The sequence below is a fragment of the Columba livia genome, chromosome 12 (assembly GCF_036013475.1).
Source record: "Columba livia isolate bColLiv1 breed racing homer chromosome 12, bColLiv1.pat.W.v2, whole genome shotgun sequence".
NCBI classification, from domain to species: Eukaryota; Metazoa; Chordata; class Aves; order Columbiformes; family Columbidae; genus Columba; species Columba livia.
In genome coordinates, this window is record NC_088613.1 from 15,400,668 (window position 1) to 15,417,096 (window position 16,429).

Here is a 16,429-nt window from a genome sequence, read left to right on the forward strand (position 1 = left end):
TAATTTCTCAATGATGCTACTCTTTGAAGTGTTTTGTAGGTGGAACTCAAAATGCTTCCCTACTTTCTTTTGATATTTTGTTAACCAAGAACACACAATGTGCTTGGTACTTTCCGGGGCTGATGTAGTAAGTCTGTACTAGAAGCCCTGATGAACAGGACACACTGGGAAGCCTCACTGCGCTATTTGCGATGGGTTTAGTCTGTTCTTGCTTCTGTCAACGACAAAACCTCCAGGGATGCTGGTGAGGAGGCACCCGGGTGCAAGCCAGCTCATGTTTGCAGGATCAGAGAGTACAGAGTGAATCGACTTTAAATGGCTGTATGTGGAGAGCAAGCAAACTGGTGAAGCTATAGAGATAGGGGTTAAAGAGTTGATCATGTTGGTAGTAGAACAGGTAATCTCCTGACAGTTCCAGGAGATGACTGCATATGTTTTTATTTAGGAAGACTATAATTATATAGACTTTCAGCTGTTTGGGCATTTTAGTCCTTCTGTAACTTATGATGTAGATATTCTATTTAAAAAAGAGGATGAAAGGTTAAGTGAGAGAAAACGAGTCGCCTGAGTTGTTTATCTGTCCCATCCCAAAAAGGAGCATGAGTGACCTTGATTTAGATATTTTAAGTGAGCTAGAAAAGCTGGGTAAAGTTTATGCCTGTGGGCTATACTATTTTGCTAACTAAACCATTTCTGCACATGGGAGTGGTTCTCAGTTGGTTCCACCCTGTCTGCAGCTGACATGTGCTGTCCTATTAGAAATTTAATCTGGGGTAGGTATATTAGTAACCTGAGCAGACAAATGCCACAGCCGTAACTGTTAATTTGGGATACAGGCGAAGCTAATTGTTTATATATAAAATGAAAATGCCCAACCGATCTGTTACCTATGACAGACTCCCAACAGCAATGGTATCTTGCTACGGGAACATTTTTTTTTTTAAGTAAAGCCAGTTCTCAATTGCTCATTTTCATTTTCAAATCTGCAGTCCTTTGGTAATGAAGGATGGAACATCAGGTTTCTTAATCAGTGTCTATTGGTAATGTGACAAGGAAATTGAGCGCAAGGCATTTTATAAGCCTATTCAGTGCAGATTTGGAATCGCTACTGCAATTATTAACAGGAGGGCTTGCATTCCCTCCTCAAAATAAGGCTTTTTATATAATACGCATTATTTGTCAAAATAATGTGGTTGCTGAAGTAGTCCTAGGCATTTTTACCATGTACCATGTCATGGGGAAGGATACAGGAGGATTTCTTTGTATATGTTCTGGAAATATTAGTGGCATAGAAATGGCTATGGCCAAATCAGGATTATTGGGGCACTTTGCTATGGAGAGCAGTAGCTGTTAGGTATTTTCAGTGTCTATGGAAATACACATACTTGAGTATTCAGTGCTGAGGGCAACCTTTTCCTAATCCTGACAAGGGAGGAATCTGGAATATTCCAAACAGCTTATTTCGTCTTTTGGGCTAATCACAAGAAACGTGTGCCTCACTTCAGCTAAAAGCAACTTGGCATATTTATTTAAAATTAAAGGTGTTAGATGAAAGACTGAGTTTCACACACTTCCCTTCCTTGTTTGGGAGTAACACTGCTTTTTATGCTAGCAAAGTATTTTCATCTTGCTCATGTTGGTATTCCTGAAGAAGAAATGCTGCGGTTTGGTTTCTCTTTCTGGGTTGTGTTCAGAACCATCCCTGGCAGGGCAGGGCAGGGCAGGCGGGTGTAGTGCTTTGCTCAGCCTTCCTGGGAGCCTCTTTTGTGCCAGAAGAGAGGTAACGCATACTTTTTTTCCTGTTGTCTTTCAGGATTGCTCTGTGCTCAGGTAGGTATCCTGAGGGCTGTTTCTGAGGCCTTCACTGAGGAAAACCAGGGTATGGCTGAGTGTTTCTGTTCAGGAAGGTGTTCAGCTGTGCTCTTTGGCCTCATTGAGGTCATCAGAATTAGGTGTGGATCTTAGTGCCTTGTGGAATTGAGTCTTTCAATGCTTGTTCACTAAAGGTATGTTTAACAGTGTATAGTAATGTGGAGCCTTGCCTTGGGAAAGTCATGTTTTCATTAGCAAAATAAAGTAATAGTCAATAAAGAGACTGAGAATACTGCTGATATGTGTACTGTATGTGCACAGAGTTGAAAGAAAACAGAACTATGGGAATTTTGACGATTTCTTTTGCCACTAGTTGATTTACTTTGTTGAGGAGAGAAAGATAATTTAATGTAAGAAACTGGCATGAAAATAATTGAAATCAACAGCATTCATTTGCATGGCATTGGTGTTAAGTTGTACTTTTTTGACAATACCTTCAAGGATGCAGACAGAATAGTAAAGAAAAAGGAACCTGGCTAGAATCAGTGCAAGTGTTGTTTACTGAAGTGCAGTCCTGGTTAACTGGCTCTAGCTCCCATTTTACAACTTCCAGCTCTGTTTCGGACGATATTTTGGTGCTGGCTGAGGCAGCTGAGCCTGCACACCAGACTGGCTGAGCACAGGAATGGCTTGAAAGCCCCTTGGGTTAAGCAGCTCCCCTCCTGTTCATAGCTGTGCATTTCCTTGTGCTCATCCAGCTCCTTGCTGGCTCCCCAGGAGACAGATGAAGTGTCTTTATGCCAGCTGTCTCCCACACATAAGGTTATATTGACCCCTAGTGTAAGCACTTACATCAGAGATTATTTTTTTTTCTTTCTCTGACTCAAATCCAAAAGATACAGAGAGAGATTAGTCGTTAGCTTTGGAGTGGAAGGCCAGATGCAGCTCTCTCCCTCACTTCTTAATCCATCAGCATTTTGCCAAGACCATCACTAAAAGTGCTGCCAATTTCTACCAGTGTTTCACTTGGGTTATACTGTTTAATTGTCAGCTCTGGAGCTTTCATTTCAAATAGTATTTTTTACCATATGGCTTTGGGGAGTATGCATTTGAAAATAAGATGCAAATAATAAATTGCTGCCATATTTTCCAAGTTGGTGGTCTGTGTTGTCTATAAAAGTGAAGGATGAATCACATGGACACATTCCAGCTTACCTTCTGGGACGTGTTTTGCTGATAAGTACTATGAGCATTGCCTTGACTTTTGGGGGAGATTTTCCTTTTCTAGTATTTATAATTGTTAGAACTGTTTACAAGATAAAGGAGCTGAGTCACTTTCAGGGCTGATACTTGTCCACTGACCCAGCTGGATCTGGTACGGATGTAAAACTGCAGAAAGATAGTAAAATTATACATAAGGAGTTGTATTCACCTTGGATATATAAGCCCCTGGACAAGCATTTTAGCTGAAATGGATTAAGTTATTCAAGGTATTATTTCCGTAATTTCTGTTGCAGTTGAATGAAAAGCTTTTGTATTCAAAACCAAAACCTTACTCTATACCATTTCAAAAAATGTCTTTAGTGAGTGACTTCTCATGCAACAGGACTCTGTAGATGTTGAGTATAACAATGCAGGCTTGAAAATTCAGTTGTGGGAGAGCAATGCACTTACAGAATATACTGAATGCAAGATTTTTTTTTTCCCCCTTTAAAGAAAGACGGGGCATGGTTAGTGTCATAGTAAATTTACAGCAGGGTCTTCTACAGGATTATAATTATATGGGATTTCTTTTTGAAAGTGAAACTTTATATTGCTTGCAAATGTTTTACAGTTGTTAAAGTTTGTGCTCCCATTTTGACAACGGGTTAGAAAAGATGAGCTGGTTTTGAAGATGGCTCTAAAAGATCCATGTTAATATGAAAGGGTTATATCTATAATTGGACTTGAAAACTGGCTACAACACTGGAAGCTTTGGAGAAAAAAAAAAGAAGTGTTTCATCTCTTACACAGCTTTTTTGCAAGGTACTGTCAGAAGCAGAAGGGTGGCTTGAATTGCGTTGTCCTGTGAGTCCATGAATGATTTAATGCAGCTGTTGGTGAAAACTTGTTTGCAAGCTATATGCATACTTCTGAGATTGTGTGAAATCTTATATGTATCACAGGGACATTTAAGGATAAAGTGAGAAGCTGTCTAGAAGCAGGCTGATGAAAGGCTGCACTTTGTCTCTTGTGAGTTATGTTTGTTTGATTGCTGTTGTTTGGTGTTGTGTTGGTGTTTTTTTTTTAAGACTGACTTTTAGTCGATTTGCTTGTGGTGTTTATAAAGGCTTGGGTTGATTCATGGTGTTATATATCGTATACATACACTGCACTACATGTATCATAAGGCCCACCTCCTAAAGCGACATCTTCAATGCTTTTTATAATATTCACCTATGTGGTACCCCAGGTTTTAGTATCCTAAATATTAATGTGCTCAGCAACTTTAGTACGATAAATATCTGTACTAGTTGGTAACATGTGTTGGATTTAGCCAGGTGTGGTAGACCATTGTGTGAGTCTTATAGAGCTGTTGGGCAGGTACAAACTTGGTAAATAGTTATGCTAAATGGTATGAATAACAGTTTTCTCTGATTTTGGAGTCACTACTTTAGGTTGTATGGCTTATAGCTCTGTGTGGCTGCAGAACCATGGCAATGCTTTTTCTTCTTCCTTTGACATATAGCCAGCTTTGATAGAAAGCAGTGCAAAGAAAGAAGAGTCTGCTAATATTGTTAGTCTTATTCAGTGTAATGTGCTGCTACAATATGTGAACCTGCTCTTAAAAAGCACTTCTATATAAGTTTCGTGTTGTCTCTTTCCATACTAATTAAAATTAAAACAACAAACAGACCATGCAGGTTTTTATTTCCCCGAGGTGACACTGTCCCTTCTCCATAAGCATTCTTTCCTACAACTGGGGGCAATAATTCTACTTTTCCTTGTTAGCGGTTCCACATTTGCATGATAATGGATCTCGGGGACCTCCCTGTGCTGCCTGAGCACTGGTGTGTTGAGAAGTTAATGCAGAGAACTCCCTCCCACTCGAGAGGGTGTGGGGAATGAGAACCTGTCCCAGCACCTGCCCAGCAGGAGTTTGGATCCTTGGCTGCATGTGGGTAGTGCCCACAGCCACATACACAGCCTTTCTGACTGGCTAAATGTGTATCTATTAAAAAAATAGAAAAAACTAATTTGTATTGTCATGTACTAAAGGCTGTAGATGGTCTAATAGGATCTGGTTATGGAGATGATGCTTTAGAAGAACAAAGATCTCTGACAGGATTCTAAAGATGAGGAAATTTTCTCAGCGTGGACAATGTCTTCATAGAAATTATGGTAGCATAGAGCATTTTTTAATAGTTGTCTTAATACTGAGTATTTTAAAATTGATTGGTGCTTATCACTCAGATATAAAGCCACTGGTCCAGTGCACTGGCCTCTCGGTGTTTGCTGGAATAACTGGGGGATGCTGGACTCCTGGCTGAAGCTCGGATGGGGCTGATGCTGGTGACTTCCCAGCCAGTAATAGACCTTGGCCGATGTGACGGAACGTTCCTTCAGTGTAGCCGCGGAGATAAAGCTTTTGATTTTCTAAACCACGTGGCGCTATTTGGAATTTTATTACTTATGTTTTCAGACCAGGTGATCACCCATTCTCTGCTTTTGAATTTTCCAACCTACTATCAGGTGTAGTGAGGTCTGTGGCCATTTGTATGCCCCAAATATGATAAATAGTGTACTTGGCAGCTGTTATCCTTTGCTGGGTGAATGTTTTCCTTCACAGAAATTGATGATATTATTAGTATGAATGAAAATTACTAAAGTGATTAGAAAGTCTGCAAACCTTATCTCTAAATTCTACCCAATGAATAAAAAATAAATGTTTCTCAAAAAATGTGAATCAAGCAACCCCATCTATAGTTTGCAAGACATCAGTTCATTTTTGCTGTGTGTATGAAGTGGAAGAATTGACCTTTAACATTTATTTTGTTTTAAATCTAATTTTCAATGCAGCAGCACTGGCAGCAGTGGGTATGGGATGGAATTTGCTTCAGTCAGAATTTGCCACTATAGTTTCTCTAGGCCAGGATTTCCTCCAAGTTTTGTAACCTCATGTGTCATTTGAATTGGAGGAGGGTTGGTTTCTATTAGTAACTATCATTTAGTCTCAGCTGCCAGTAAAGATGCTTGCCAGCTCTGTGAAATGAATGAAAATGTTTGAGGACATCAGTTAACTGAAGAAATCAGTGAACCCTAAAATGAATTAGTATCTTAGCTACAAATTCATGTTTAATCGCTCCATTTGAAAGACCTTTTGTGCAGTAAAAGATAAGCTTGTGGCTTTGTGTTGTGTGCTTGCTCATGTAAGCTGTAAATAAACTGTCTGGTCTAAACTACATGCCCATTGACGGATAGAATATTCAGAAAAAAAAAAGTATCAAAAGCTTTGTGTAATCCTATCAACAAACCTGAAAAATATCAGAAGATAGAGCTGTTCCGAGCCAGAGTCAAATCTGTTAACATTGAATAACCTGTATATGACATTCTTATTGTTGTGATGTTTGGAGGCAAATCGTTCCTGTGGGACTATAAGAAGAATAAGGTGGTACTCGGTATGAGGGAAGGGCTTAAGTCTGGCTTTATCTGTGGTTTATGAGTTGATATTTACACTCTATAGAGATTTTTTTGCATGTGTATTTTTAACAGTGTAATCCTGTCAGTGAAAAATGCTTTTCCAGGCATGTCACTGGAAGGATGTTACCCCCTGCTTAAAAACTTTTTCTCCTGCATATATTTATGGAAGCTTATACATACCTGCTCTTGTGCTGCTGTTGTCCTTTCCTCTAACTAGTTAGTATAAGATAAGCCAGTGGTCTGTCCCTGGCAGGAACTCATAGTGCTGTTTTATATATTCTAACCACAAAGAGATCTTCCTGGGGACACTGCTCAGCTACTGATACTTAGAGGTGTAAAATGCTCCTAAGCAGCAGGGTGGTATCCAGAACATTGTTTGAATAAAGTTTCTTTGCTTCTCTGGCATTTACCTTTCTGCTGAAGGTATAGATGGTCACTGCATCACCTCCACGTCTTCATTTTGCTGGCCCAAATGAATCCCACTCTGCAGGAGGAAGGCTCTTATGTCACACATTGCTCATCGGAGGGATGTTCGAGCTCTCTGCCTGTGCAGAGTTCATCTTTCTTGAAAGTAGCAAAAACTGTGCACTGTATTCCAGCTAAAATTTTACTCATGCTTGTAGCATGTCATTAATATCTCTGTAGTCATGGTCACTTTTTCTCTTGGGTGTATGGCATCAATAACGTGGTCTGAAACAGACGAGCTCTTAGACATGGCAGGTGAGGCAGTTTGCATATCATCCTTCTCTTTGGTAGTTACTCGGGACTTCATCTGCTGCTTCCTGTTGATTACACACCCCACCCAGTTCGGGGAAAAAAAAATCCTATTAGTTCCTAGGTTTGGCCTATTTCTTAATATGATTTAAAAAAACCTGAGCAGACAGATCAAATGAAGGTTTGGGGAAACCTCACTAAGAAAAAAGTTGAAATGAGTTCAGACACTTGATATTCTTCATGGGAAAAATGTATTTGCATTTAAATTTTATCTGATGTTTTGCTGACATGTTTAATTTTATTCTCACCTGTTCACAATTTCACTGCCAAACAAATCTCAGCAACTGTTTTTGTACATTCTAACTGGCAAAGCTGTCAGTGACACCTCGTGCATTAGGAAGAATTACTGAACCCATTTGCTGCATCATGTTCTGCTGTCTTTGATGGGTCATGCTGCCATTTCTGAGTGCAGAGATTGCTGAGGTTCTTGGTTTATCAGTTTTTTTTCTCCAGAGATTTTTAGCCTTGAAGAAGCTCTTTCATGTCAGCAAGGCAATTATGTACGATATTAACATGTGCATAGCGAAGTAGAATCTGCTGATTTCAGAGGGAGGAGTTGTACATGTGGATAAGTGTTTTCAGAATCGGGCTTTAAATTCTGTATTACAACAACTAAAAGAATAATAGGCAAAGAAAAATGGTATAATAAATTTATTTCCTAAAAGCCACGAAGGCTAAAAAGAGCAAGGTTAACACAGCAGCATGACGTACCTCATGAAGTAAACAGAGATATTATGTTTCACTAGTTTTTTCACTGTGACATTTTATGAGGGTGTCTGAATGTGTGATACTGTAAATATAACTTCCTTATTAGTCATCAGCACATAATAGGATCCTGAACTATGTGAAAGATGTTTATTTGAAGTTTTTCAGTTTTCATTATATTGCACTGCCAGCTTTTGATGATTAAGTTTCGTGTTAGGATTTTGCTCTGGACTTGGATCAGTCCTTAACTGGAGTTGGGAAGTGGCTGGAAATAAGTATTGGGGAAAAAAATTTCATCCCTGCCATATCTTGTGCAAGTGTGAGATTCTTCTACTTTGTTTTTTTGTCATTATCTTTTTTTCCTCTTTTACCACAGGCATGCTGGTTTTCTCAGTGTGCTTTACATCCTCCAATTTTGTGTGTTGGCTTTCCTTAGAATCCATTATTTTCTAGAAGTTTCTGGTTTTTCCCATTGCCAACACCGCTACTTTAACCTCCTCATGTTAAAGATGTTTTTAACCTTGCTGCTGTCCTTTCCCAAAACGTTCCTTCATTGCATTCTTCCACTGTCTAGTGGGTTCACCTTCCTGGCGGATGGAGATAATTGTCTTCAGCCAATCCATTTCCAGCCTTCTGCAGTTGAGTCTGATCCAGAGCAGAAGTTTTGGGGCAAAATTGGGCCCCAGCTCATGCACCTGAGCCGTGCTCCCTGGAGATCTCCCGCTGCCGTCCCATGGTAGGTTTACTCCGGCCTGTGCTGCACGTACAGTTGTCTTTGGACCTGCAGGCGAGGCCTTTGGGATCATTTGCAGCTATTCTGTGCTCCCGTGTGTTGCTCTAGAGAAGCTGGAATGACGGTGAGTCTGGGACACCTCTAATGGCACCACAGCTGTTGGGTTTCGTTACTCTTTGGCCCCGCTCCAGAGCAAGCTGAAGTCAGTGGAAAGATTCGCATGGCGCTCCCTCCGAGTGGATCAGCTGCCCAGGGCCGCTTGCTGGAGGGACACTAGAACAGGAGAGGAAAACCCGTCTCACACTGACTCTTGTTTTGAATGTCTCTCAAAAATGGATTCTCACTCATATCAATACTTCTTAAAGTGTTTTTTCCTTCGTTGAAATGCTACTGATTCTTATGTAAACGTGAAATAACTCAATTAAAATCAGTATGTATGTTAATCAGTTTATATTACATCAATTTAAATCACAGAGCATGTATTTTTAACAGTGCTACTATTTTGTGTTTTTCTGTTCTGTTTTGAAAATGTTGGTCTACTTCTAACCAATGAAAATAAAATAGTTTAATTTCAGTAATAATGGTCACACCATTATAACTAGTACCTTTATTTCTTTAGTTCTTATTGTTTCTGAGGAGCCATATTCATCAATCTGAAATATTTCAGAGTAGTTGGAAAAACCTCTTCTGTGAATACATACACAGAAAACATATGAAGGGCCCATGCTTAAACATTCAGACTACAATCTATAAATGTTTGAATGACCTATGCATTCATACTTTTGAATGGAAAAATGTAAGAAACCTCTTCAGAAGAGAACATTATGCTCTACGATCTTATATGCAACCTTTATTCATATGATTTGTCATATACATATGGCTTGTATTCATAAATATTATGCACATGGCTGTTTGCTATTTAAGTAGCATTGGAGTGTCTGATGTCAGCTACTTCCCCTAAATGAAATACTCTAGGATATGTAACACCTGGTTTGGAGCCAACTGGCTTTGGTTTGCTTCCTCTCCAAATGCTTTCATTCATAACTGAGCAAAACGACTCCGCACGCTGTGAAAAGAAACCTAGAAATACATTGTTATCACAATTTTACACAGAATAGGGACATATTTTCAGTTTTTAATAAACCTCAGTGAGAGTTTGATCCAGCTCCCAATAAATTCAATGGAAAGATTTCTTTTGACTTCAGTGGGATTTTGACTAGAACCGTATTTGCTAACCACAGCACCATGGGGAGCGGCACAAGCAGTGGGCATGGAAAGAATATTTGCTTTTTGTCTGTCCCTCCGTCTCTGGGAAGGAGCTGACTGCCCTCCGAGCCGGGGGGTTTCTGCCAAGGTGAGCTGCAGTGCCCTGCGCCAGCAGCTGTTGCAAGGCAGTGACCTCGGGGGAATCCAGACCTGCGGGAAATCAAGTTTCACTCCTAGAAGGCAAGCAGAATTAACAGAGCCAGAGCACCCAGAGGCTCATGCACATGACTCTTGGAACAAAGAATAATCTGGAGAAAAAAATTATTTGGGAGTTGAAAACTTTGAAGAATTTAAGGTTGAATAAATGTCTGCAAAGGCATAATCTGATTCCCTGGAGGCATAAAGCTGTCTGCTGAGAGTGTAAACGTAAGGTTAAGTGTCAGGGATGAGTTATATATTGGCTGGCAATGAGTACAAATTTCCACTGCAAAATATGCATGTAATCATGGCAAAAGGTATGTCTTGGTGCACTTCGCTCTTCAGGTTTTCTTAGAACTAGATCCTAAAGCCTCGTTACCACTTGTGACCAGAAATGACCTCTCAGCAGTGTGTCTCTTAAGACAGGGACCAGATTTTCTGGTTTCACTGAGCCCTTGCTGATGTACGTGGCAGACTCAAGTTCATGCCAATCATTGCTTGTCTGAGCAGACAGTTTGGAGATGCTCTTAGAGTCCATTACATAACCTGTAGATAAGGGGTTTTTTTGCCTTTTTGTTTGGTTTGTTTTTCCTTTTACTGAATTAAGCTTATTTTTATGTTCCGCTGCCTAGGGTCAGAATTGTCTGCATTGTGTACCCTGTTGGGTTGCTTCTTTCTGTTCTGCTCAAGTCTTGTGTTACATCCTACCACAGTATGTTAACGGGTAGTTCAAAAGCCTCATATCTAATTGGGTCTTATCTGAACAAAGCTGCCCAAAAATTTTGCAAAAGTACTGTTTGCTTGGGTTTTTTTGCACTTGATGCCTCTTAGAATTGCTTGAAGGTTGTTATGACTGTTTTGCAGCAAGAGATGATGTTCCCTTCAAGTTAGGGAGGTGTGGGAGGTTGGATTTAAGGCTTTTTGTTAGTATCTGTTCATTCTATACTGCCTTAAAACCAGAGGTGTTTAATTCAGCAAAATGGTGCAAACATCAGGGTATATAGAGGTTTTGGGTTGTTTTTTTTTTTACCTTTAGCAGAAAACTTATCAAGTGATGTCAGACTAGTTACTTTCTTTGAGAAAGCTGATGCAGAGAAGTTCAGAAGCACACGATAAGCTTGTATCAATTGTCTTTCATTTGTCATATTCCTCACCAACAGTTGTAGAGGAAATTTTAAAAGCTTTAGAAATATTTTCTGTGGATGCTTTTGTAAGGAAATGTTCAGTTCCAGTCTGAACTTGTTTCACAGCACTTAGTTTGGTCACCTTGGGTATGGGGAAGCCTTAAAGTTCATTCCATTCTGAGTTCTAAACCCGAGGGACTGCACCTGAGCACACTTGAGTGAAGTTTCCTTAGCGATGGGTGTTCCTAGTGAGTGGCTAAATTCCAACACTAACCTGAGCTTTTTTCCGGGACGGTTACAGTGTTGTCAGTAGTGCCGCAGGGCTTTTGGCAGCTCAGCGGTTCAAGTCTGATGAGGAAAAGGGTCAAGCTACCTAAACTGAACTCATGTAGTTGACTTTCCTGTACTGTCACCATCTGTGCTAGCTGGGAATTAACTTTGTGATACAGAGACTTCAGATTTGCATAAACTTTTAAATTATCCTTAATAAGTAATGCTAGCACAGCAAATTCAGAATATATTTTCAGATGAAATCCAGATGCACGCTGGTTGCCTACTGTCTTATTGCACATCTATTATGAGTTTAAAATCTCTCATCTGGGAGTTTCTCTGTTCTTGTGACTCGGGTCACAGCTCCTTGCTCTTAGAATGTGAAGATATCACAAAGTTACATTTGTCTTGGTGGTTCTTGTTGCCATAGGGATACGTGTGTACACAGGATGGCTAAGGCACAAGTTCTAATTACTAATTGTGGTCCTAATCTAATACTGTACTATCTCAAAACATCATTTAGTTTTATGGGGTTAGGTGGCCCTAGAAAGCACTCGTCACCTTGCAGAATAGCACCAACTTGTGCAAGTTCACTTATCCTCAGAGGATTTCTAAACCTGCTTTTTCTGTCTGTTTGGTGATTCTGAAAATGGCCCAGTCATGGAGAAGTTAGAATGTAACTGTATTTTGCCACTTCCTGGTAAATTCACACAACAAGTATAACGTAGGTGAAAAGTGCTGAAACAAAGCATTGTAATTAAAGAAGATTGTCAGCTGACAAGTGGTTATCATATTCAAAGTTGTTTGTTGTTTGGTTTTTTATTCCCAAATAGGGTGGAAAGAAGTCTTACAGTGGACCATGTGGGGGCCGCGATTGCAGCGCTGGATGCAAGTGTTTTCCAGAGAAGGGTGCACGGGTAAGCTTGTTTTCACTAATACAACTACTCCTTGTGTCTCTTATCAATCTTTTTATAACTAAATAAATAAATAGAACCCAAACTAATATGTGTAATTCTCAATCTAATGACCTCATAAAATAGGAGAGCTGATGAAGACCAGCTGCATTTCAAATGTCCCTGGCCAAGATTTCAAAAGCTGTTCTAAAGGTTTACAAATTATTAGCTTTGCAGTGAATCTTCAATGGAATCTCATTTATTTGTGATCTGAGCTCTAGTTCAAAAAAGTCAGATGGTTTTTAAGTAGATTACAACAATTAAAAAGGAAAATCAAAGCAGTGTGGGCTTCCAGTACAGACTTTGCCCAGTCCTTACTGTAATTGCTTCTATTTATTTGTGGAAGTGTTTTTGACTTTGGTGTTTTTTAATGAAGGAACAAAACTCTAAATGAATCAAAGCATTTCCCTTTCAGAAAGTCCTTTGTTTAGCTAGAGCCTCTCTCTGAAGTCTGCATTTGAAGCAGCCAAATGTTTGAGCAAGTTTTCTGTAAAAATCTTCTATATCTTTTGATTGTATGTAAGGGTTATAACTTTTATCTTCATGTGACTGGTTATTTCCTATCTTAGAGTAATGCAGAGCTGCTGACTTCACTCTGCCTTCAATTACGATGTTAATTTTTGTCCAGACACAATGTACTTATTATTTTCTTTTAAGATTTCTAAAGTATCTTAACATGTATCAAAATAAATTTATAAATTTTCCTTATGGAAATGAAAGGAGGGAAGAGCTGTGTTGTAGGTACTTGGAAGAATTAACTTGGAAGGGCTTAAGGAGAAGGGAAATAATGCTAGTTGTCTTGTTTAATAAAGCAGTTATTCTTGTTGAAATCGTATTGAAAAGTCATACTCTGGGGAAAAACAAAAGAATTTAAATCTTATGTAAATACTAGAAATCCTGATTATTTTTTTCCTTGTATTTCAGTGGCAAAGTATGGGTAAATTAAAGGCATCACTTTCTAGGACTGAATTTAGGAAAATGTTGCTATTTAGAAATGATCACCAGCATGGGCTTAAATGTTTCCCTAATTGCAGACAGACTTAAGCATGAAATCTTAAATGATAACTGATGATGTGTTTGCTCTGGAAATATAAAAATTCTTCCAAATCATCATGTGACAAGGTGAAAGCGTGTCTGAACAGATAAGTGGAAGAACTTTGCAAGGAAGTTCTCAACATAACCTAGAATATGAGCTAAAGCCAACTGCTCAACACCTTTTATGATTCGATACAGTAAGGAACAGACCTAGTTTGGTTCTGGAACACAATATCCTGTAAATGCTCTGGCCTTTAGATAGCAATGAGCATCATTCTTCTGTCTCTTTACATTCCCGGGTTCAACTTGATTGTTTGAACTGGCCAGAACACTGTTGACCTTGCAGTTTGAGCTCTTGGCATCTCTTTTGTTAAGATGTCACAAAGATTTTAGGCTGTTTTCATTGCTGACCTGAGAACTCATTTGGCCTTCAGCTTGTTTCTTATGTGACCTGTATCGGTAGGCAGTTTCAGTCCTTTAAACACGCGTTCCAACCTACTGAGACCTGTCTGTGGAGTGAACTGACTGCTGGAAGTGGTAATCTTTCCTTTTTACAACATTACTTCCCATCAAGCCATCCTGAGCCCTGCTGACACCTTCTTGGACATCTGCAGGCAGCTACTGGAGTCCTGCCATGCCAGAGGATAAGGAGGTGACTGGCTGAACTGGGAAAGGGGATGCTATGATTATGTATCCTACAGCACAGCTTGCTTCTTGGAGGAGACTGTACAGCCTGAGGCTAATTCCTTGGCTTCCTGCTGACCTTCTCCTCCATTGCTGCAAAACCTTTAAGTTCAGAACAGGCAAATGGGAGATGGGACTTTGCCAATGCCCTGAGTCCATGTTTTGTTTAAAGAAAAGATTCAGCTGTCAATTTTGCACAATTAACCAGGTCAGAATAAAGCTAAGCTTTCATTTTAAAAGAAAAAAAATAGCTTAAAAGCCCAGGGAAAATGACAATAAGCTGACAGTTCAATGAAAATAATATAGGCAGTGTCCTTAAATGTCCTCCTCCCTGAGTGCACTTCTGATCAAACCAAGTCATCATGAACTTGTTTCTGACCAGATACTTTAAGAAAATTTTTTTGGCAGTAAAAATGTCAAAAATGCCTGAGACCCACTGCCTGATTAGTGAAAGATATTTCTAGAAATGGGCTGTAGGCATGCAGAACCCTCATGGTTCTTGCTTTTGCTATAGACTTCTAATGCATGTGCAAGAAAGAAGAAAACAAGTATAATGTCCTTATCTTTAAGATGGAGCTTCGTAGAAGATTAATCTCTATGAGGTGAGTCAGCTCTTTATGGAACAGTACAGTGTTGTCTAGCAGTCACTTAAGGAGTTCTTCTAGCAGAGTGGTGAGGCACGTCTCCTACAAGAGCAGAATTTCATTTCTGTTGATTGTCTCAATGACTAGCATTAGCTTTGAAAAGCCGTAATACTGGCTGGTACCCATTTTAGGCTGTTCAGTAAAGTTGTGATCCAATTTACCGTGAAGATTGCACAAGAAGAAATCTGTTACGGAAGCAGCTTTCACCATAGCCAGTGATTCAGAATTGGTGCTTGTATGTAAGAAAAAACTTGGCTCTGTGTAATTAAAGGGCAAAACTCCTGGGCTACATTGTAGCCATTCACCCCTCTTTATCAGTTCATTCTTGTAAAGATTCACGGGGAACAGTCCAGTGACTTGTGCAGAAGTCCAGTTCTTAGTGGGGAGGTGTTACCTTTACTGAAAGGTCCCAGCTAGGACCCTTCTGGAGGTTTTCTCAGAGGTGAAATCAAAAGGTTAAACTGAGTATGTGGCTCTTAGTACTTAAGCGCACAAGAAGATATCTGGTTAAGCTTACATGTCATACAACAGTTTAAGAGTAAATGTAATAGCAGGGGCAGCCCACCAAACTGATTTTGGCCAATTATAAATCCAGGAATTTTGGATATGTTGTTCATTTCCTCTAAACTGCATTGTTAGTACTGTTACTGACTTTAATCTGACATAATGCTGTGTAAAGAAAACGCCAGGTAGTTTGACACAGATTATGAGAGGCCCTACCTACAGCTGGAGTCTCTAGGTGAATGTATGGGACTTCTAAATCTGTGACCTTACTCCCGTTCTTCTGGCCGGCTGAGATCTCAGTGTTCAAACTGGTACAACAAGGCTGTTTCGAAAGGAAGTCTGCGGAAATAGTGGAATTACCCAAATGGACCCTGGTACCTGCAACCTTCTTGCAAAGGGAGGCAGTCTGAACACAAACTTACACTTATTGAACCTACTTCTGCACGCAAGTCTTACATACAGACCTCTTTCACAGGGATAATGCCCTTTGAAAATTTCATGCTGTCTTGGTAAGAAATGCACTGTGGATAAGTTAGCAGTAACCAGGAGGGCATTTTCCTTATTTGCAGAGTTTCAAGAAGTGCTAAATAGTAGAAGGCCTGCACCATTTCATCTCTTCAGCTCATTTTGCATTTGTTTATGATAGTGTTGGCTTTGTTTTTATATACTGTCATCTACTTTCAAACACTCACAAAGACAAACTAGCAGGCACAGTCCTTGTTGCATGTGTTACCTCCTCCTGATGCCTGTTCACTTCTCTTAGAATTTATAATATTAGGATTTGTTTTAAACTTTACTCGATATGTGCTGGAGCTCTTCAGCTGATATTGATCTCTCATTTTTTAATTCTGAGTCCTGTTCTCCCCCCCCTCATCAAAAGAAAGGATCTGAAGGGAAAACAAATTAGAAATCATTTCCAAGGCTCCACAAATTATTCAACAGAGAGGCAGCTTTACAGCATAGAGTTGCTGTAAATCGGGAGAGCTTGATGTTACCAATTATATTTCATTTTTTCCTGTGATATGCGCTCATGTCAAATAATGTATATATTCTTATGCAATATTCATGCAGTGAACAGCATAACCTGAGGTCAGAACTTTGGATGAT

The 16,429-nt window shown here is 39.6% G+C and overlaps 1 protein-coding gene across 2 annotated transcripts in view; it reads left to right on the top strand.

Moving 5' to 3' along the window:
• COL4A6 (collagen type IV alpha 6 chain) overlaps positions 1-16,429 on the top strand; it is a 125,054-nt gene that overhangs the window by 31,177 nt on the left and 77,448 nt on the right. For both annotated transcript variants that reach the window (XM_065077908.1, XM_065077907.1), the window contains exon 3: positions 12,336-12,419. In XM_065077908.1, the coding sequence (XP_064933980.1) occupies positions 12,336-12,419 (84 nt within the window). The remainder of the gene's footprint in view (positions 1-12,335; positions 12,420-16,429) is intronic.